At 33.5% G+C, this 23,637-nt stretch overlaps 3 protein-coding genes and 3 long non-coding RNA genes across 9 annotated transcripts; 5 read left to right on the forward strand and 1 right to left on the reverse strand.

Moving 5' to 3' along the window:
- The first annotated feature begins 4,753 nt into the window (after nt 1-4,753).
- Nucleotides 4,754-5,329, forward strand: LOC116348356. The gene is made up of 3 exons (XR_004201797.1): nt 4,754-4,795; nt 4,877-5,070; nt 5,144-5,329. It is a non-coding gene; the product is annotated as an uncharacterized LOC116348356 (long non-coding RNA).
- A 330-nt stretch (nt 5,330-5,659) lies between these two features.
- Nucleotides 5,660-10,482, forward strand: LOC116348348. Of its 2 annotated transcripts, none has more exons than XM_031779327.1 (7): nt 5,660-5,874; nt 6,087-6,245; nt 6,589-7,568; nt 7,638-8,248; nt 8,365-9,231; nt 9,294-10,101; nt 10,161-10,482. In XM_031779327.1, exons 2-7 carry the CDS (start codon nt 6,088-6,090, stop codon nt 10,262-10,264), a joined length of 3,528 nt encoding a protein of 1,175 aa, XP_031635187.1. In that variant the 5' UTR covers nt 5,660-5,874; nt 6,087; the 3' UTR covers nt 10,265-10,482. The 2 variants fall into 2 exon arrangements, with proteins under 2 accessions (XP_031635187.1, XP_031635186.1); XM_031779326.1 differs by having other exon boundaries at nt 5,662-5,874; nt 7,623-8,248.
- Nucleotides 10,483-11,046: 564 nt separating this feature from the next.
- Nucleotides 11,047-14,997, forward strand: LOC116348234. Of its 2 annotated transcripts, XM_031779146.1 has the most exons (6): nt 11,047-11,130; nt 11,349-11,498; nt 11,846-12,014; nt 12,088-12,662; nt 14,388-14,472; nt 14,545-14,997. In XM_031779146.1, the coding sequence occupies exons 3-5, from the start codon at nt 11,860-11,862 to the stop codon at nt 14,414-14,416; spliced, it is 759 nt and encodes a 252-aa protein (XP_031635006.1). In that variant the 5' UTR covers nt 11,047-11,130; nt 11,349-11,498; nt 11,846-11,859; the 3' UTR covers nt 14,417-14,472; nt 14,545-14,997. The 2 variants fall into 2 exon arrangements, with proteins under 2 accessions (XP_031635006.1, XP_031635005.1); XM_031779145.1 differs by lacking the exons at nt 11,047-11,130; nt 11,349-11,498; nt 11,846-12,014; nt 12,088-12,662 and adding an exon at nt 12,830-14,209.
- On the reverse strand, nt 14,885-16,656 carry LOC116348354. Of its 2 annotated transcripts, XR_004201795.1 has the most exons (6): nt 16,384-16,656; nt 16,205-16,276; nt 16,053-16,132; nt 15,434-15,961; nt 15,335-15,371; nt 14,885-15,250 (listed from the first exon to the last, which is right to left on the reverse strand). It is a non-coding gene; the product is annotated as an uncharacterized LOC116348354 (long non-coding RNA). The 2 variants fall into 2 exon arrangements; XR_004201794.1 differs by lacking the exon at nt 16,384-16,656 and having other exon boundaries at nt 16,222-16,334.
- A 377-nt stretch (nt 16,657-17,033) lies between these two features.
- LOC116348350 lies at nt 17,034-19,531 on the forward strand. The gene is made up of 7 exons (XM_031779330.1): nt 17,034-17,117; nt 17,178-17,316; nt 17,379-17,650; nt 17,763-17,859; nt 17,930-18,069; nt 18,134-18,206; nt 19,233-19,531. Exons 1-7 carry the CDS (start codon nt 17,061-17,063, stop codon nt 19,415-19,417), a joined length of 963 nt encoding a protein of 320 aa, XP_031635190.1. The 5' UTR covers nt 17,034-17,060; the 3' UTR covers nt 19,418-19,531.
- A 1,586-nt stretch (nt 19,532-21,117) lies between these two features.
- On the forward strand, nt 21,118-21,567 carry LOC116348355. Its single transcript, XR_004201796.1, has 2 exons — nt 21,118-21,231; nt 21,299-21,567. It is a non-coding gene; the product is annotated as an uncharacterized LOC116348355 (long non-coding RNA).
- The last annotated feature ends 2,070 nt before the right edge of the window (nt 21,568-23,637 follow it).

Raw genomic sequence — 23,637 nt, forward strand, 5'->3', positions numbered from 1 at the left:
TAGACGATTTGAATATTTTTGGATTCAATGGTAAACACTGCTTCTTCAGACGACTGAAATATAACTGAGTGATAATTTGGTGTCTACCGTATGTTCATATTTTACTAGTTAACACATTTAAAAATGAAGTTTGACAGTTCCTTAATGAGATAACAATATGGATGCTTGTCGATTTACAGATAAAAAACGGTAGAATTAATTTTTTGGGCTTCCATTTGTTATTTGAAATTCAATTTTCAAATTTTGAACTGACAAATGGTTTTAACTCCATAACCGCCAAAAAAACTTTGCACCATTTATATTTCACTTGGCTTGTGTTTCTTTTTTTTTCTTCTTAAGTCCATATACAAAATTTGTATAATAACTGCCAAAATGAAGTATGAGAATTGTTGTCGCACATAAAATGATCATTTTTTATTTTTTCATGTAAAAAAATAAAATTGTGAATAAAAAAGCATTCAAAGTTGATTTCGACCAGACAGTACTCACATAATTTGAGTAGCTACTCAATGTGGCACATAAAAAAGTGAATATGTTTTATGAACTTTTCTGCCTTCTAACTATAAGAAAATGATTGAATAAAATAAAAGTCTTATATTTTCTTGCATATTTTTTTTTATTGAAATTAACATTTTATTTTGCTTATAACATAAATCATCCATATGTTAAAAAAATTGTGGTATAACGTTTAATAAGTGTCAGGAATCATTGAATTATACCTAAAATGTGTGTTTTTTCTCTTTAAATTGCAAATTTTGCAATTATTTCAATAAAAATGCTCTAAATAACATTTATAACAAAAACTGGGAAACCAAAGTTAGCACACAATATAGATTCTTGATAAGTTCTTTTTGGAATGAAAGATTAACCACAAGTATTATTATGAAAATGAAAAAAAATAAGGCATTTCATTATTAATATTTGCAGTTAAATTAAAAAAAAGAGTACTTGAACTGTTTTTTTCTGAAAACTTAATGGTAATTGTTATTTTTTTTTAAATGAAGTTATTTAAAGTTCGCCAAGATAATGATTCCGAAAGCTTCTCCGCCTATATTTAATTAGTGAAATATTTTGAAAAGAATAATATTGCTCGCCTTTGCTTTTGGATTGAGCTTGTGCCAAGGTGATTTGTTTTCCTTGTCAACCGCGAGTTATTGCTAAACTTTGAATGATCCTTTCCAATTCTCCCACTTTGAAAAAGCCTTCATATTCCGAAATATATTGGGAAAATTGTTTCAACGTGAGTTGATGAAATGGCATTTTATCGACTACTCCAACCAATTGCTCTCGTAAATTAATCGAATTTTCTTCCACTTCGTTTTGTGCACATCCATTCTTGGCCCATTCCATACATGCCTCAACTATTTCTGAAGCACACCACACACTTGATACCAAGATCAATATTTTTTCCAATAATTCACGTTGACAATCCAGAAAACTATTGGATGTTAACACAAGTTTGGCATTATTTAGGATGATTTGCTCGCAATAACCGAGCAAATGTTTTCTTTCATAAAACTGGGCTATTCCATACATCCAACATATTTCATCGAGTTGCACGGATTTCATAATCAACTTTTCACATACTTTTAATGAATCGTCCATCTCATACATCTTGCAAAGTTTCATAATATCCGGGATGTGTGTCCATGTTAATTGAACGGTAATTTTGTAAAAGAATTGTAAAAATTCCTCGAAAACTTTTGCCGATACCCCAACAATTGGGATTTCACGAGTTTTGTGCGAATATAATCCATTTTTATCCAAAAATATTTTTAGGAAAACTGGACTGTTGATGTATAAGATATTTTTATGAGCTGGAACTCTTTTGGGATCACTGTCGAAAGTAAAATAAACGTCGGCTGTCATCGAATTCAGATATAAATCTTCAATTTTGCGATGTACCAATGCATTTTCATGCTTTACACACAAAAAAATTTGCGGTAAAATTTAATGCAAATGCGGTTAAAATTTAGACATTTGGATACTTCTGTATTAGAATTTACTGCAATTTACCGCATTCATACGAAAATGACCGCACACGTATAAGACTCAAAATCAAACACTCAGTCTTATGCGTGTGCGGTCATTTTTGTATGAATGCGGTAAATTGCGGTGAATTCTAATACAGACAAATGATGAAATTTTACCGCATTACCTTTAAATTTAACCACACACTACTCAGTAACCGCTTTTACATTAAATTTTTCCGCAAATTTTTTTGTGTGTACAACTCGGTCTTCCATTTTCGTTGGCTTTCGTCGAAATTCTATAGTGATCAAAAAAGAAAACTTGAAATAAATATTTTTCCTGTTATTTTTTGTGTCTGCTCTCTGCTCCGGTCGAAAAACAAAACTAAACTGATTTTATTCTATATATTACTTCAATACATTGGCTTAATGAGATTTAGTTCTTCTTCATTATAATTAGCTACTAATTAGTAATATGTACGATGGAAATTGAGCTAAAGAGGCCGCAATTTACAAATGATTAAAATATGTTTTTTTCTCTCCAGGACATTGCGATACAAAATTACCTGCTACTACCGAGTTTATCATTGATGTGAAAAAAATGTGTCAATGATATTCATTATCTTCATCATGAATTTGAAATGCAAGTTTCGAAATAATATCATAATGTTTCCAATCACCTTGAGGGATATTTATAATATCAAAAGGAATACTAAGACATGAACAAGCGGGGTTGACGTATATGAGATTGGGAACTTTTTTATGCGAATGCAGCTGATCAGCGCCATCTCACATTAGTTCGAATTAGATCGAAAAACTAATTTTAATTCTTTAGCATTGAAATGAAAAAGAGAAAAAACAACAACAATAGCACGGCCACACAGAGCTGTACATCTATGCGTGCTGATGCATACATACACATATACGCTTTCTTCATTCTTTCATTCCATTGTTATACGTATCTCACTGGTCAACAGATCTATGTAGCCATGTTACTGTTGTTGTTTTTTTCTCTTTTTCGATTCAATTCATTGTAACTAAATTGAGTTCAACTATGGAATACAAGATGGCACAGATGAGGGGAATTCGCCAAGAAGAGTAGAAATTGTGTGAACTCTTAGTACTAAATTAATATTATTGGTATTTTCATTTACAGCAAAACTCAAAGAAATTGGTCTCGCTCTCACTTTCTGGTGATTTTATTACCCAATTATATGATTTCGTGCCATAGTCTCCTAGAAGTTCTCTCTACATAGCGCCGCGTTGGCAAAAAATCATTTAAAGACTACATATTAGTGAGAATTAAAGTCACATTCAGTCGATTATTCAAAAAAAAAAAAAAAGAGATGAGAAATGAATCGATTTTTTTTTTGAAACGGGAGATTTGCTGATTTTTTCAAAAGGAATCCTCCCTTAGGAGTGTCGAATAAAACCTTTGCATTCCGCAATAATCGTGAGAAAGGTGTTTGAAAATCAATAAAAATACCGTTTATTTAATCTTTAAAATTTAAAAATTATCGTTTATTTTGTGTTAATACAGTATTTTCACATTTTTTTTCTTTGGGAAATTATTGTCTTGTAATTTTCCATTTCACAAAAAACATGCGACGAACAATAACAATAATGAGCAAACATTTTAAATAATTCAAGACAAACAATATAATGTAGTTTTGATAGCCAAACATATGGATAATATTCCAGTTTATCCTCGTGATGTAATCTGATAAGATATCAATATATTCAAATACAACTTCATAAAATATGCAGAAGACGATCTGACAACATAGATGAACATTTAAAAATAAAGGCCTAATTCCTATATGATCATTGATCAATGATCAACTCGGATCAATTATTTATTGCAAATATATAAAAACTTGATATATTCTTTTAGATAAATGATGAAGGAAAGTTCAAAGTTCAAGGATTGAAGAAATAAATAAATGCATAATTTGTAACAAAACCATTGGTATTTTCAATTTTTATTTAGTCAATAATGTTTTTATAATCATACATTTTGTGTTGAATAGGGTTAAAAAAATACATTAAATTGTATTTATTAGAAATTGTCCTAATGTTGGTGAAATCGAATACAAGATTTAAATTAGCAGCAAAGATTTCCTGAATTATTAAAAATAAACATGAATGAAAAAAACGTATGAATTGCATCAAAAATTTACATTTTTATTTCCACTATTTGGGTTTAAGGAACGGTGAACGACTTACACAAATGTATTTGTAACTTTTTTCACTGTATTCTCATCAACAACTGAACAGTGACTGCCAAAAGTGACACGAAAGAATCAAGACAAAAGTTCATTAGTACAGACGTTCATTGGTATGATAAGTGCAGACTGTTGGAATTGAGAAATAATTAATATTAATAATTTGGGAAATACCTAACTACATTAAAAAACAGTCCTTATCACAATATTTCTGTTCTTAATATTGCATCTTTTGACCAGAAAATATTTCCGAAATGGATACATATATCATAAAAGTCAAGCCGATCGAGGCAAACGTTGCATCAAGTTCAGACAATGCGACCAGCGAATCTCACACACGATATATACGCCTTATATACATCTATTTCTAAGCAATTCACTTGTAATTTTCACACAAAAATACGTGCATACGTTCAAAATACAAATCACAATGCTGTCCACCTCTACCATACCACAACATGCTCCGCCCTTTTTTACCTACTCTAAGTGAATTTTGCTCAAACAAAGAGCTCACATGTGTGCAAACTACACACATGTCACATACCTCTATTGCGGTTAGTACGCGACAAAAAGAAGGTGAGCTACTGAGATAGAAAAAAGGTTGGCGTCAATTTTTCAAATAATTTAAGACAAACAAACCGACCATTCATTTCAAATATATCAATTCCGGTTTGTTCATAGACATTTCCATCCTCTTTAATTGGGAATCAGTGCGATAAAATGAGCGAAAACAGATGGAACAATGAAATCGACAACATTATTCGAAACAATATTGAGGCGATTGGCAATATTTTCAATGAACTCAAAAGTCAAGTTGATTGCATCCCATTCAATCAAAATGACCTCGTCGCAAAGATGACTACTTCCGAACAAATGTAAGTTACATGCATAAATTAAAGGCTTTTTCGACTTCGGCTATAATTTTCCTCAATTTGATCGCAATTAAAGGACAAAAGAGGTGTGCATGTCATTCATTGGACAAGTTCTCGTATGGATTCGAAAAGAGTCGAACAGCGCAATTCACAAGTCCAGCGATCTGTCAAAGAGAAGTCCAACCAGCCGTGATGACGTCCAAAATGGATCGATTTAATTGGAAATATGTAGTTGAATACGATGTTTTTATTCAAATTCCGAATAAAGTCACAGACATATTTTTCTAACAACAAAAAAACCTTTTTCTTTGTACAGTGTACACCTTTTCAAAAAAAAAAATTGATAATCAGATGGCATTACATTCATTTTTAAATATAAAAAATCAATTAATATCCAATTTCCATACGATACCTACGATCAAAGCGAATAAAAAGACTCACTTGGTGGTCAATTCGAATGTAAAGTTGACATTTCATATTTTTGACGCGCGACTATCGCCTTGTCAATGTAGTTGTACAGCATCACACACACGTACAGTAAAAAAAAAAGTCGTCACGTTTCATTGTATCAATAGCCGCTCATTACTTGGAATTTTTTTGATACGGTGCATTAAGTGGTTCGTAGTTTTGCATGAGATACATAGGAATAGTTTGACGAAATCGATAATTTGGTGCTTTATTCGTAAGACAATTGTAAGACACATTGAAACCAAAAGTGTTCTTGGATAAAATCGTCAATAGTCAATCAATCGAATATTTGTGCATATTTAACCAGATCGATCCGTTGTGAAATAAGTTTGAAAGCATGTAAGTAATGCCATTTCACCACATCATGACTCATCGCTTAAAAATTGCGACGATACCGAAGTTTGAGAACACCATTTCATATTTTTAGTTGATGTTGATTTTTCTCGTGCATAAACGATCAAAAACACGTTGTTACATTGTTTGTGTGAAAATCTAGTGAAATTACATCGCAAAATTGAATCGTGTTGTTTTTTTTTCATTCTCATTGCCAGCATGAATTCCAATTGGAACGATAATCTCGAGCAAGTGTTGCTAACGCACGAAGTGGGCATCGAATGTGAGATCAACAAAACGGTGGCTGCTTTTGAGTTGTTGGACGCACCGAGAAGCCCCACATTTGTATCGTGTTTCTTTGACATTTTGAATAGTCGGTAAGTACTTTCGCCACGGTACTTGCATAAGAACAATCTAATCAATCAGTCGGTTCGTTCCAAGAAAATCAGACTGTCCGGTTGCTGCTATTGATATTTGCTATTCACCAGAGACAACACAACATCTGTCATTCAGTTTGGTTGTTCGGAGTTGGACCAAATCCATCTCTTTCGCTCTCACTTTTCGTTTGTCAAATTTGGTATATCGGTGAATGGCAAATATCAACGACATCAGCTAGCCTGGCTAAGATCCGAAGAATATTTTTATGACTTTTTCGCCAAAAAGTGTCCATTAAAAAATGCACGAATTCGTTTTAATGTTGATTCTATTTTCGGTTTATAGAATGAACGAATCATTGCGTAAAATTCAAATGGAATACTTGATGTCAATGCCAGCCCACAATAATGATATTCGCCGTGATTTGAAATCGAATAATAGCGTTGTCATCAGCACATCCAAATGCAGTACACCACCGCCAACTTCATTGCGAAATGACACAACGACTGACGATGATATTGCCGCAATTAACACAATTGAAGTTGATGCAAATGAAATAAAGCCGTCAATTGAAACCGCACAAACCATGGAAGAGAATATTGAGGCGGCTATCATGGAAATTTTGAACGATGTTGACGATACGACTAGCCGAGCGCCTGAAATTCAGACCGATAAAAGTCAACAAGAAGAAGATAAAATAGAAAAGGCGCCGGATGAAACAGCTTTTGATGAAGCTGAAAACAGTGAAGCCACAGAAGTTGCATCCATACAGATCGATGAGCCAAAATTGGAAACGGGCGGTCATGATCAGATTGACAACATACAAAACGACCAGGCTCAGTACGAAGAAGTAAAGACCGAAGAAAGTCAAATCAACGAAGCAACGACCGTCAATACCACCAAAAATTCAGAAGAACAAATCAACGACATCGATCTTGATTCAATTCCACTGCCAAGTTCAACACCACCACCGCTCTTAATCATGTCGCCGAAATCATCACCAATTGCTCCAATGACGACACCATCAGAAATGACGCAATCCATACCGCCAGTGAATACTGAACTCGATGGTGGCATCAAAGATAGTATGAATGATCAATCAGTATTGGGTGAGGCGGATACAATTAGTAATGATTCACTGAAGGATGATCAAAGCACCAGCGATGATTTATTGGGCTTTGATGGTCCCATTTTATTGCCAGTTGGCATGAAATCATTAAAAAGGAAGAACGTCGACACATTGGAACCAAATGAAGAAATTGTCAAAAAACGAAAAATATCCGTCGACATTGCGGCCGATACACATGTCATATCACATGAAGAAGGTAATATAATGAAACATGTTGTATTTTTCCCACTCTAAAAATATGATGTTTTAGTCGTTCTCTCATCAGATATAGTGGATGAGCCAATGCAAATCGTAAAAGCGGAATCAGTGCCAACCGTCGCCCAAGAGCCAATTGACGGCCAACAAATGGAGGTATTTCAAAATCAGAGGCCACAGCACATGGAATGTGCATACAATCACAATACGGTTCCGTATCACGTCGTTGGCTATACCATTCCGAACATTCCGAAAAATATGGATCCAAATGTTCACTGTAAAAATGGTCCGTTCACCTGTGTTCTATGCGACAAGACAAATATAATGCCGATGCATTACAGCATGAATCATGATAATGTGGATGTGTTCGTATCAAGACCGTCACCAAAGATGGCACAACGAGTTATGCGAAAAGCAGAAATGTCCACACAGAAAGTCGACGGTAGCATTAATGCGTTTTGTTTTTTCTGTGAAAAATCGTTTGTCATGACGAATATTGAATGGAAAGATCACATTCTATTTCATACTGGTGAACTCGGATATCATTGCCAAAATTGTCGCATACAGTTGCCAAAAAAGATGGACCATGGTGACTGTACAGCAGATTCGGTCGTTGATATTTTTGATGGTGATTCCAATGCATTGATGCTGTACATGTGCAAATGGTGCAACTATATGCAGGTAATTTGAAACTGAAGAGAAGGAAGTTGCACAAAATTTTAATTCACCACGACGTGGAATGGACTGTGGTGACCATCCATTACCCCTACGAAATTAATGATTTACTATTTTTGCAGGTACACAAGTCCCGAATCATGCGCCATTTGAAATACGAACACGAAAAAATCGATATAAATTTTAATCGTAACATTGAACGAGTCTATGTAATACCAGATTTGACTCCGGTAACTCATACCATAAATTCACCGTACAAATTGTTGATTGATTCAAAACGCTACATTTGCAGCGTCGGGCAATGTAGTGGCAAAGAATTCGCCAATTCAACGGAATTTAAAAGTCATTTCATGCAACAGCACAATGATGAAACAAGATTTGCGTGTCCACATTGTGATATTGTGATTGAAAAACAGCATCGAAACTTAATTTCCGACATTTTGGGTCATTATGGACTTCATGGTCATTATTTGTTTGAGTGTCCATTATGTGAAATAATCTTTGCAGCGGAATACGACATTCTTCAACATTTTGTTCGCAATCATACCAATGAAAGTATTAAGTACTTCAACAACTGGGCCCAGATGCATGGCGTCGGTGAAAAACGGGAGTACACGATTTTTTTACAGTGCAATGTATGCAATGCACATCTTGAAAATAGTAACAAGGCTATCGAACACTTTTTAACCGTCCATAAATCGTATTACATGGATTGTGAAGCGATTAAAATGGTGAAAAGAACAACCATCGATAGCACAACCAGTGCCATTGCCAAAGATAAGAAAATCTTTACGTTGCGTCGTTCATTGAATTGCAAGCTGTGCGATCAGTTGTCAAAGACAAAAGGAATGTTAATCGAACACTTCAATCGGGACCATCCAGGACATCAGATCGTCGCAAAAATGGGCAAAATCTATGTGGAAAATGTGACCTGGGACAAAAACTACAAGGATTTTTCCATACAACATTTACGTTTTGATAATCACTTGGTATTTTACTATAATATACATATTATAATTCAATTATTATGTTACTTTTTACTATAATTCAGGTATTCTACTGTGCTGCCTGCCATGACGCGGAACAATCATCGACCAGCAGAGCATTTGTTAATGTTTATGACGTTCATGCCCATTGGATGTTAACACACACCAAATCGACCGATTCAAAGCCGTTTCGATTTTATGCCGTTGAATTTGTTGCATGCTATTATTGCAAGCTGATCAGTACATTCGACGAAGTAAAACGACATCAACAAGCTGCACACACAAACGAACCACTTGTCATTACAAATATATTAAATCGACAAAAATGTGCATTGTGCGATTATTGTGCCGATAACCTTGCGTATCATTTGAAAACGGCACACGAACTAGTATTGCGAATGAACGAATTCAACCTGACTCGATTCACCGACGAAACCTTGAGCAAATTGCTGGCCATCGAAGTTTACAAGAAATACAAATGCCACTATTGTCTGGAAGTTTGCGAAACAAAAGACAATATTAAGCAGCATATCACCAACGATCATAAGCTACCAATCAAATTTGATACATTCGTTGATAATCACAACGTTAAAATCATCGCCGGGTGCTGTGAATCGGTTATTGATCTACAAGAATTTTTAAACCATATGGCTGATCCGAATCACGTTTTTAAGACGTATTGCGCAAAGTGCAATTTTCGCACCGAAAAATTGGACGAATTATTCGAATTTGTTAAGCATCAAGTCACCGTACATAGTGCCTTAATCGATCCGGACTTTCTATTTCGACGCCTTCTTAAAACCAAATTCTGGCAAACTCAAGTCATCTTTGGCAACGGTTTGGTGTTGACCAAGCACAATCTACTCGGAACAGGTAGATTTAAAAATTATGAAAATATGCCTTCAATTTCATGACTTCACTTTTGTTTACAGAATTTGACGACAGCAAACCATTCGACGAATTGATTGAACATCTACTGAATGTGGCCAGAGAGAGACACATGGCCAAAGATGACAAAAAAAACAACACATTTTAATTCACGATTTTTTTATTATAGTTTAATGTCATTTTCATTCCATACTTTTTTGAGGTATTTTCTCTTGACATACCAATTTTTTTACCAAACAATTACCGACAAATTTTTAAATGAAAAAATAACAAATACTCCGCTACAATCGGATTCTAATTTTTTCATAAAAAATGATTTAATTACAATCAAAATTGGCATAAAATTGCTGAACAAAAAAAAAACAAGCAAAAGATATTATTAGGCCAGTTCCTAATTTCATAAAATAAACATTACATTTTGATTATGTATTCAAATCGAATTTCAAATAAATAAACTCTTTCCGAATATTTTTTGGACAATTGTGTTGACTAATATTTGTGAATATTGAAGGAAATACAGACAGCAGAGACGGAAGATAATCGGTGATTGGGACTATAGGAGTCTCACTGAAAGGAAGCCTAATAATTTATGTGACTTTCGTCCATCGACTTTATTTATGAAGCTTTCTTCCTACACAATAAAAAATAATGTTCATTATTTTGATAAAATGGTGTCCTTTGCAAAAATTTGCTAATTGAAATTATCAGCTGCGTATAAAAAATCAAAACAGTTGATCAAAAATAGATATCGCACAAATTGCTTCATATCGCATCAAACAATTACAATTGTACAAATCAATTTCATTGTGTGCGCAATACGCAACGCTTTCATTAGTGCTTGCAGCAGTGGTCTGATGTGAACGGTGCTTGTATTGGTATATACACTCGACGATATGCATATATATGAAAATCAGCAAACAAACACACACAAACAATAGTTGTGGTATGTCACTGTGGCATTTGCGACGTAATATAACCGCAGAATATTAAATTGCCAGAAAAAGCCGAAAATAGGTAATTAACCCATTGTTATATTTAATTTGGAGATTTTTTTCAAATTATTCATTGAAATAAATCAATCAATATCATGACTACCGTGAATTATATAGAAAACCATTTAAATCTGGTTTATATTTTAACAATATCGGGTCAATCGGCCCGCTTTGGTATAGTTTATTTTAGCAAATTTAGAATTAAGAATGAGGTTAGTGCTAATTTTCCGATTATTCTAGATTTTGATTGGATTAAACGTTGATTGGCAGAGGTGCTGCGCTGAAGATTCGATCGTTTAACTCGCAGTGGCCGTAGATTTGCTAAGCGGGGATTTTTTTTGCCGAGGTTGCTGAACCTTGTATGTTGAGTCGGTGTGCACGTCTGGTACGGTAAGTATTTCATATGCAATAGGCTAGTTAAAAAAAAAGCATTCCGTTTTTTCAAGCGGAATCTCAAAATTCATAGCGTGCTCAAAAATGAAATAATTGTGAATAGATACAATTTGGTGAGCTCAGCGTTGTCATTCAACTGCAATTGTACAGTCTTCACTACAAAGGTTACTCGATCAGAAAATTCAAAATGTACCAACAAAATAAGTATATTAGTTTTTTTGTTCTACAATTCACGTACGACTCTTTGTCTAACATGATTTGAATATGTATATTTTTTTTTTAATCGAAAAAATCAATTCCCCAAAAACTGCCACATCAATACACTAATCTACTGTTTTTTCCAGTGTTTTAAGTCGTCATGAGTAAAATTCAGCTGGATGACATATACCATCAACATGAACAACAAATTGAAAATGATTTAATACAAATGATGAATGGATACTTTGCATCTCTCAAGCGATCACCATCGAATCAAGCTGAGATGACACTCTTCTTTAAATCATTACGTATGCGGTGAGTGGCTTTAAAAAAATATTGATAATATTTCGTACGACATTTATTTTTCTTCATTTTTTTTCACACAAAGTATGTCAAACATTTGCAAAAGTGTTGGTGCCAAATGTAATGCTGATATGGTACAGCAAGAAGGTCAAGCAGACCATAAGATACCATTAGACGCGGCTGGGCATACTAGTTGGGCGAAAAGCAAAGACGAATCTGTAGCTGAAACCAGCTCTACAACTACTGATGTACAAACAGCTCCAAAGAACACATCACTTTCAAAGGACATTGACCAATTTCTGCAACGCACACGAATTGCCACAAAAAGATCGAGCTCTGAATCGATTGACGATGTTCGAAAGCAACGATCACGTCATTCGTATGAATCTGACATCCAAAATATTGAGCATCGAGCCTTTCAGAAGAAACAACTTTCATTTGAAATGGCAAAACAATTAAGATTTCAACTGTATGCAATTTTGCAGGCCGAAATACGGCCATCATCAAATGCCATCTGTACCTCTTGTTTTTTCTGCGAGCGAACGATGGAAGCGAGCTTTGACGCATGGAAGACCCATTTACTAAATCATACAGGCGAAAAAGAATTCTTTTGTGGCGGTTGTAACACTGCTTTGTCATCAAAAGTACTGCCGGAACATTGTGAGGGACATACGATTCGAAGTACTTTTAACAATGAACATTTGCAGGCATTTATTTGCAATATTTGTGAATACATCAAGATTAACCGCAATCGAGTCATCGAACACATTGTACACGATCACTCGAAACCAGTTTCAGTAGCTGAACACTATGTGGATAAGGTGACATTAATTCCGAACTTACGTCCACGGACTGAACCCATTCAGTCATTTAAATACAAATGTGTTGATGTACGGAATCGATTTGTTTGCGGTGTTATTGGTTGCAAATGGATTGATGGCTGTACACCTGATGAACTAAAATTGCATCTTAAGAACAAGCACATACGCGGCCGTACATTTCTGTGTCCACATTGTAATGAGATCATCAAAACGAGTATATTATACCATTTAAATTTGCACAGCAGCCATTTGTGCCAGTGTGGTGTATGCGATGAGAAAATAGTCGGTGAATTTAATCTTCTTGATCATATGTTGGACGAACACCGTGATAAAAATTGGGATTTTCGCCGTGATATTCGCCATTCAAAGAAATCGCCAATTTTACAAAAGATTCTCGCATTGTTCGAGTGCATGGTATGCACAGCGTATTTTCATACATATTCCGATGCGGTTGAACATTATTTATTTATTCACAAATCACATCATGCCGATTTTAAAATGATTCCATTGTTGAAACAAATGAACCGCGCCAACGAGATCAAGTGGCTGACGTCAATGAAATGGGATAAACTTTTGCAAAAACATTTTATGTGTTTATTGTGTAACAATATTCAATTGACGAAATGCCATCTCATTCGTCATCATGTCAAAGAGCATCAATCTAAAGAATTGTCCATAACATTCATCGATCGCTTCACCCAATACCCACATGAAGCCAAATTGCGAAATCACAAAGAAAACTTAAGCTTTGACCAGTATTTGATATACTATTGTGGTCATTGTGTCGATTTGCCGTTTGCCAATGTTCACGATGTTTACAACCATTGGCGGGCAAACCACGAACGAGCCGACGATGTGAAGCCATTCCGATTTGTTCCAGCAGAATTGGCCAAGTGTCGGTATTGTGATGTTATCGGTACATTTCAAGGACTTAAAGATCATCAAGCGAAACAACATTCGGCGATGCATTTTGTTATTGAAAATTTACTCGATCGTTCGAAATGTGGACTATGTTTGGCTGATTGCAGTGACAGTTTTTCCAAACATTTTGAAAACCATCATAAATCGGTGCTTGAGACCAATCTCTTTAGTCCAATCGTTCTTTCCGATTACACTGTGAAGAAACTCAGGAATATTGAAGAACATAAAAAACGAAAATGTGGACATTGCACCGAAATCTTTGAAACAAATGATGAATTTTATAAACATCATGACACTGTACATCATCCACACAATGATATTTCGGAGACATTCCACGACAATGAAAGCAGCCATTTAATTTGTGGCTGCTGTAATGAAAGACTCAATCGAAATGTGAAACTGTTTGATCATTTCATAGAACGGGAGATTGATTCGGTGGAGAAATCTTACTGGAAAACAAAAGTGGTATTTGGCAATTACAACTACCAAATCTCAATTTAAAGCAATTGCTGGACATTATTGTTGTTTTGGCTATTGCTTTGCAAATTTTTCATTATATATTTCCGATTATTTTTCGATTATTTTCCGATTACTTATCGATTATTTTAAATTTTATTCTTTTCTTTTGTGATTCTCCCCTTAGGTATTTGGCAATGGACTGACTTTGAATAAACACAATTTATTGGGCACTAAACTTGATGATAGCTATTTAATCAATGAATAAAACGGTAAATTTTGACTATTTGCATTTAATGATAGTCACTTATGAACTTTAATCACATTTTTCAATTTAATTCTAGGAAAAGTTTTAACTCTCATGCAGTACATCTGAACGACAATCAAGAAACAAGTGGAAAATCTGAATTGTAATTGGACACATAGCTACTTCAACATCTTTATGAAATTTTTGTAATGAAATGCTTTTTTGACAAGCTTGTTGCTTTTTCCAACTTGCATGATTCTTTTTCTTGTTCAGGCCTTACAATCCTGATCTCTAAACAATATGAAAAAAATTGTTTTTATTATTGAAAAAAAAAAAAAATCATAAAATTTTGAATTGTAACCTCCTTATATTAAAAATAAAATTAGCCAAAAAAGAAACAATTGAAAAAAAGAAGGCCAAAAATAAAATGCTGCCACTAATTGAGATCATTCAACATTACAATTGTTTGTATCGCCTGCATTTATTGTAATGAATTTTATTGAATTTTTCCCATTGAACTTTCGAATAAATAAAAGCTACACAATCATAATTATCATTATACTTTGTTAATATTATAATGTGGAAGCCCGTAAAAAATATATCGAGGCTATCGTCATCTCTTCAGGATCTTAGGGTGGATTATGGCTCAAACGAGATAATTAAAAAAGGCAATTGATTTAATGTATGGCGTTTCATTGACTGTATCAAGAGGTTGTTCTTGTTCAAGCCATGAAACAATAGCTGGTCCCAGCCCATTTCTTCAATAATAATCCCGTACAATTGATTGTATTCGAGTATCCGATCTATAAATTGATAAAAAAAATTATATTTATATTTATTTATTTTTTTACTTTCATAGATTGTTGTAACAAATTCACGGAACACACTTTGTAATCCTCAATTTTTGATTTTCTCAAATTTATCCTGTCCGATACAAAATATATCATTAGTTGAAGTAATCTAATCAAAAATCTCAATGAACTTACAATCGGATTTACTTGGCTGGTCCAATCGAATTTAATATGAACCGTTAAAGCAATTTCATCAAGAAATCTCCTCCAATCTCTTTTTGCGCAAATAATAACTACTTCAGAGTTATTTTTTACATCGAGCGCCATATTGACTGCGCTCATCTCTCGATTATGGAACCGTTTATTTGGTGCTTGGAAAAGTTGGTGAACATGTGAGTCTTATGTCTAATTTAAATGTGCATATTAATGCGAGTAATAACAAAGAACGAACCATTTCTCGGAAAACAATCAACTTATCCATTGTAGTCAATTCACAATTTTTCCATCGACGTTCAAATTCTGAATCGAGTATTGTGATGGCAAGGACAAAGTAGTTTTTCCACCGACCAAAATGATATAGAGTTGGAATTCCATACACCTCTTTTTCGGTATTATTCACAGCACCCAACGTTTTATAAGCTTGATGTTCATTTTTGGCATAATTTTCAAATTCAGCCGGGATAAATTTCATTGCCACTTCTTTGTCGATCGTAAGCAATGTACCTTCGATTTGAATTCAAATTCAAATATAAAATTTTCTCAAGTAAATTGATGATTAAACAAACCTTTGAAATTCAAGGTTTAAATATTTTACCTATTCTTACACCTTTGTTTGCAATTCGTTCCAATAGTCTTTTGGTTACAGCGTGATCACCTTGAATCTATAGACATTTTCTAAATTATGAATTAACAATTGATTAAAATAAATAGTTACAATAACAGGCAACAGGCAAGAAAAAACTATACTTATGAGGAACGATTACATTTTTGTGATCAAAATAATTATTTTGTTATGCGTTTAAATGACTCGGTCTGAAACTGCCATTTATATGCCATCGAATTAACACGAGTTTTGAATATAAAATGAAAAGTAAACATTCTGTAGTGAATCATCTGAATTATATACATATTGACGACAGCAATACCATCCAAATCTATTGGCATATATGAAAATTTATATTGCCACGTTAAAAACTTTATTACACACAGTGGGTGTGGGTGTGCAGAAAAGTAAAATAAATGTAATGAAGAAAGAAAGAAAGAATTATTCAGATTAAATGAATGTTTATTTGCCTATAAGCATATGCTATTGTATATGTGTTCATCGAATTTAATGATTGAATTCACCACAAAATTATTTTGACTCAATTACAGAACTGTTTTTTAATAAAACCGATTTATCACTAAAACAACGTTGACTTGTCAATAAATTGAATAAAAGAAATGATTTGAGTCCAAAATGTGATCGTGTGTTTTTAGTTCCAGTATTTTTTTATTAGATTAATATTCGATTCTCAGACTTTCTGAATATTTATTTAATTAAAATTTTGGTGTTCAAAATTTGTTATTGTTATTTTTCTTCATTATCGAAAATTGATCAGAAATTTCACACGTCAATATGTAGATTCTGATGTAATAGATGACGAAATTTATTCCGTTATTGTTCGTTACTAGGTTTTTTTAAATGCACAAATGAATATGGAATTTCACTTCGGAATGCTTTGATCGAAGTATTAGAAAATGCGAATGTTTCAATGGGACAGGTTCTAACTACTTCAATTAAGTCAGTTAATCTCTGAAGATCACTTGTGTATTTCTCAAAATGAAGGCGATGCTTGAAAATATAATTTGCTTTTGCGTGGCATTATTGCCGTTGATGGTAGTATCGATTTTGATGCTTTGCGAATTCTTTCAATCGATATTTGTGAACAATGCGTAGACTCAATGCATCCAAAATCATGCTGCAACCAAAAGACTTTTGGATAAAATGGCCATAAAAGGCACTAATATCAGCAAAATATTCCGACCATCAGTAAATGGAAGTCTTGGCCAGGGAATGTCGGGTTTGACGTACAAAGGTTTGTTTAATCATCAATTTACTTGACAAATGTTTATATTCAAATTTGAATTCGAATCGAAGGTACATTGCTTACGATCGACAAAGAAGTGGCAATGAAATTTATATCGGCTGAATTTGAAAATTATGCCAAAAATGAACATCAAGCTTATAAAACGTTGGGTGCTGTGAATAATACCGAAAAAGAGGTGTATGGAATTCCAACTCTATATCATTTTGGTCGGTGGAAAAACTACTTTGTCCTTGCCATCACATTACTCGATTCAGAATTTGAACGTCGATGGAAAAATTGTGAATTGACTACAATGAATAAGTTGATTGTTTTCCGAGAAATGGTTCGTTCTTTGTTATTACTCGCATTAATATGCACATTTAAATTAGACATAAGACTCACATGTTCACCAACTTTTCCAAGCACCAAATAAACGGTTCCATAATCTCTTTAAGGTACGGATAACGAAATATATTCACAGCCGTGGCATCTGTCATGGAGACACCCGTATAGACAATATAATGTTTCGACGGAATCAAGGCTTCATCATTGGTGAGTTTAATTATTTTTTTTTTTCATTTGTGATTTTTCATTTAAAAAGTGCCATTTCGATTGAACTCAGATTATAATTTGGCTATCGATGTAAAAATGAACGCCAAAGTCGTTATAACTTGTGCGAGCAGAGACTGGCGAAAATTTCTCAGTGATATAGCTAAAACGGTTGAAATCGAAATTGATTGGAGTAGCTTCATAAACCCAGTTGTAAGTATATCGATGTTTGAGTAGTTTTTTTACTAAAATTCAATGTATCTCTTTGTTTTCGCAGCATAAATTTGATCAAATCACACATGAAGGTTTGAAAAGAGTTTTTCGTGCATTTACAGCGACAATATACGAAGGTAGGATAAAATAAATTGTCTTACATCCGTAAGATGAACTTTTCCGCACTGTGATCCACAACATACATTTATTACAAATATTTTACTCAAAGAATTCACTAGAAAACTGAATCTGACATTAGTTTTACGATACAAATAATTTTTTGAAGCACTTTTCATACAAAAACTACTAAAGATGGGAATTTTTGAATCGCAGCCATGCCTATATGATATCGTTATCATGTGAAAATTTGCATAGGTTAACATAAATAAGGCTAACATTCTGAAAGTTTGAAGAAGTTTCAATGCATATTAATTACTTCTCATACAAATTTAGTTTTTGAGCGAAAAATCTAAAATTTTGTTTGGGAGGTACCCCTAATATGCATTGAAATGTCTTCAAACTCTCGGAATGTTATTTTTGTGTGATAAAAACAACCTGTGCAAAGTTTCCGCTCATTACGATATCATTCAGGCATGGCTTCCATGTAAAAATTCAATTTTTTTGAAATTTTTGTATGAAAAGTGTGTCGAAAGTTATTTGTATCGCAAAACTAACGTCATATTCGGTTTTCTCGTACCCAAAAACCCCCCAACACTTCACTCTGTCAACCAAAGTTGCTCAAAATCTAATGGTTTCTATTCCTCGGCACCCCCAATCATCCTGGGAAGTCAGATTTTGAATTACTTTTCTTGTTTGAAAGTTATCGTGTTAACAAATTTTTGCGTACAGCGTACAGCGTACAGGGTACCACGCACATACATTCGGACATCGAAAAAACGTTAGATTCGTGTTCCCTGGTTCCTAAAACACCCAGAAAACACATTTTTGATGAGTGTTAATTTTTCGACCGATTCCAATACTTTACCTTACACACTAGGTGTGTGCGGAAAAGTAAAATCTTATTGCAATAAAAAACCTAAAAAAAAACATTTGAACGGAAACCAAAAGACATGATCATTTCCGTTTTTCTGTTTGACACCTTGAAATCGGATTTCAAAAAGTGAAGGAAATACTTAATTTTCTATTTAAATTACTATTTACAGATCGAATACTTGAATACAATAAAGTATACGGAGTTATACAGGAAGAAATTGATCGCTTGAAAAAGCATGTGGTACCTATAGTTTCATGGATGCAACATGAACTAGTTGAGGAGAAGTTTTCCAATTTGTCACTCGATGAAGTACCATCCATTGAGTCGATTAAATTTTTCAATTATAGCGTATGATTCTGAGGATAACGAAAATATCAATGTAAATTTAACTTCGACAGTGTCCTTTAGAAATTAGCAAAAATAAATGAACCAGAAAACATATTGTTCAAATGTCTGTTTGATAAAACACTCCCAGTTTTTCTTTAAGTTTTTTCACATTCATTTGGTTTCTAATGAGGTTTCGCCCTCATGAAAACAACTCGTGCTTAGTGACCTATTTCGTGAAATTGTTGTCTGCATATTTGTCCATTTATTTTTCTTGTTACATTTAAGCGTGGCAATTCAAATAATATATGGCAGTCATTAAGTGCGGATGGTAAAAGCATGGATTAATTCTATACGGCGTTCACTTTAGAAATATGAACATATTTTCATTCCAATGCAGCCACAAAATTGGCTTAATCTTTGAGTAGTCAGAAGAAATCAATCATTTAATTTGTGTGACAAGCCTGTTATTTCGATTTTGATAATTAATCTTTTTGTTCAGATCTGAAGAAAAATAAATCGAAAATCCAAGTTTCCAAATGGAAAAAATGACCGGAATATCCGATTTTGTTAAAAAAAATATGATCAAAGACATCGAAACTGAATTCGTGATTCATCGAAAAAGAATGAGATTATCTGTTAACAAAAATGCAAAAATTAAAATGATGACATGCTTTAAGTTTGGAAAAAATTTCATTTAACAAATAAAAGACAAAATCGTCTCCTGCTTCTTTAAGTAAACAAAAATGTTTCTTTAATAAATGATTATTTATTCGTTCAACGTTTATTCCATTCTATTTATGTCGATTGTTTAATCAGCACTTTCCTTTCAAGAACTTTACACGATTGTGTCTGTTCATTTTCGCATCCATAATGTTTTCCAACACTTTTCGATTCAAATCATTATGTGTGGCGACAACGAAAAATTGGCAGATTTTCGTAAGACCCTTGAAGACTGTACGGTTAAAATATATTTTGATATATTTTGTGTTTATTTATGTCAAAGAATTTTTTTATTTTCTAAATAAGACTTTTCCTTGACGCAAATGTCTGAAAATTCACCATTCAAGGAAGAACGTATGAAACAAATATCTCTTATGCACACCAATTCTTTTGTTAAACCCACTCAGTTCAAGTGATTCTTGAACCATCCTCAAGTCGAAAAGTGGGCACCGGTATTGAAAGAACTCGTGGAAAAAACAATGCGAGGAAGATGAACAAAAATAAACCTCTGATGATTTTAACAATTCAACATTATGCAAAATCGAATTTAATTTATAATTCAACTAAATAGAATTAATTAAAATCTTCTGTCGAAAAATAGTGCGTTTTAATTAATTGCGATCAATGAGCGGATGTGAAGACTTCAAGTCTCTTTGAGCCGACGGTGGCGCATCGAATTTCAAAGGGGACGTCAATGTAATTTTACAACTCAAATCGAAACTAAACAGCGCGCCAATTTTAAAATTTGCTGTCATTTCCTCCCATTGATTGCGATTAAAATCGGACCTTGAAATAATTGAGTTTGCAAAAAATGTCATACAAAAGATAAGGATTTTTTTCGCTCTTCGATTCAGCGAGATTATTTTAAAGTAAATACTGGCTTGTTTATCTATACTGCGACAATGTCGTTTCACTTTTTTTTATTTGTTTAAAATTGCAATAAATCAGCACTTTTCATAAATAAACTTCGCACGGCTATATGATTCAGTACCAAAACTCTTGATCACTTTAAATCAAACTGTCTGTCCAAAAAGCTGTATTAATTCATTCGGAATCGATTGAAACCATCATGGGTGACGATAATAAAAAATTGGATGATTTTCGTACAACGCTGGAGGAAAGTACGGTTAAACAAAAATTGAATTATTTTCGTGCGTTTCGTTTATTTCAAAATATTTTTAATTTTAGTTTTTTCCTTGAGCAGTCGGACTCCATCCAAACAGGAGTGCTTACGGACAATATCGCTTATGCATACCAACTCTTTTGTTGAGCCGGCTAAATACAAACAACTCTTGGACAATCCACAAAAGCAATATCTGCTACCAAAAATGAAAGAACTCGTGGAAGAATTGAAGAATGAAAGTGAAAATAAATAAAAGTCACACATTTCAACCAATTCAAATTCATTTTGTGATTCGTCTGAATAACGTGGAATAAATAGGGCAATTAGCAAACAATTTCTTTTGTTGTGATTTGCTAATAGGGCGATTAGCAAACAAATAATTGAGTTTCATTTGATGCGCTGAAAATTATGAGTTTTTTCTTAGATCATAAAAGTTCAAAGTAAGTAAAAACCTTCTGTTCGTCGCTTGCAATTGCGCTGATATAAATCAGTCCTCTTTATATAAACATCATATATCTGACTGAAGTGAAAGAAAAAAAATCAGATGATAAAATTGGTATTGTAAATTATCAAACTGACTCACGCATCACTGTCAGCTGCTGTGAAGCTCGCTGCACGTTTACACAACCACCAGTTAAGTTTTCAGTTTTTTAATACCAACACAATCAAGTGCGTATGTAATAGACCAAGAGCCACTCTAACAATAAACTTCCTTTGCAATAAAACTATATTGAATATCCAGACATACAATAAACCGTACCGAAATTATGCCCAAACTGTCACACTGTTAGCGCCACGACGGAATTCAATGTAATCTACACTAAGTTGCCGCCAAATAGTGAAAAGACTTTTGCTCAGTTGCAACCAACAGACTAGAACTCCATAGTTGTTCGTAGTGGCGCTAGCAGTGCTACAGTTTTGCATTTTATACAGTCTCTTATGGAGCATAATTTCTGTGTGCAATAAACAAATAATCATCCTTCCTTTTGTCACACATACATTGTTTTTGCTACTGACTATTTTATGTTTTTCTTGTTTTTTGAGACAATTTACTTTTTTAGTGTAACAGCGTGTTTCGCTGATGATGTTTGCACAGTAATGCGTACGAAACATGGTACGAAATGCATTCAATATAATAAAGTTTGTGACAATCAATTAACAAACCGTTTGGTTTTGTATCTTGTTTTTGTTTAAAAAAATGTAAACAATTTCATTAACTCTAATTACATGCATTTGTATGTAAATATGGCTTACCTTCACACTCATTTTTTTTTCACAATCAGGTAAACATTTTTCATCTCTTACCTTTCTCCGTGTTTCGGCACATCTTTTACTACCTGAATATGTGAAAAAATAATAACACCTTTAAAAAAAATTGAAGAAAATAAATAGAAGAAAGTCAGGTATAATGATTCAAACATTTTATATTTCATACAAAATGTATAGGGGTCCAGCCAGGCACCATGTGTCGGTCCGAAGATGTACTTTTTATGCATCCTTATAATATCTTTTTCCAAGCACCTTTTTTCATTACTTTTTTTATAAATCGTTAGACAATAAAATTTTAGGAACTTGGACGGAGGATTAATTCCGCACTATTATTCGCGAAAAAAGTGTCTTTGATGTAACATGCTGTGTCGGCACCATCGTCAAATTGGAAGAGTTCTCCGGTTTTTGTGATGTTCTTCGGCTCCTCATCCATTGCAGTAGTGTGTGCTTTGGTCAAATAATCAGTAGTGATCAGGTGTATTTTTATTTTTTTATTGGTTTAGTTACATTTATAAAAACTCTTTTTCTTATAATCTATATACTATATGAGTGAGGGGCCCCACATCAATCGGATGATTTTGGATATTTCGTGTATTAGATAAAATAGAGCGAGTGATTTCGTAGCACCACCGCCGAAACTGTTTTATATGCGGAAACTATTATTATATTATTATTATTTTTTCTCAGATAACAATTTGATGGCATATTTTTTAATTTTTAATTTTTTTAGGATTTTTTTACCTTACGAACTAACTTAAATTACTACTATTTTTTTTCTGGTGTTAGCCCTCAAATCTTTATTTATATTTATTCCTCGTCGCTCGAAGTATCGCCCGAAGTATCGTTCGAAGAACCATATTCATATGACGTGACTGGATCGAGGTCGAGCAAGTATCGTAATGCAATATCGTTTCGGGAGTAACAAAAAAACAACATGACATGACATTCATTGTTAATTAAAATGTCTTTTAAATCATCAAAGTTATAATCGTGGGCATTTTTAACTATCGTGCAACTATTCGATAATATAGCATTTTCCACTTCATTTCCTGATTCACTTACTTTCAGTGTCAATAATCTCTTTACTACTATTTTGCCATTGTTTTTTACATCAAAGTCATAATTTTGGCCTTTG

The sequence above is a fragment of the Contarinia nasturtii genome, unplaced genomic scaffold, assembly GCF_009176525.2.
Source record: "Contarinia nasturtii isolate CC-2019 unplaced genomic scaffold, AAFC_CNas_1.1 Cnas_scaffold_2367, whole genome shotgun sequence".
Taxonomy (NCBI): Eukaryota; Metazoa; Arthropoda; class Insecta; order Diptera; family Cecidomyiidae; genus Contarinia; species Contarinia nasturtii.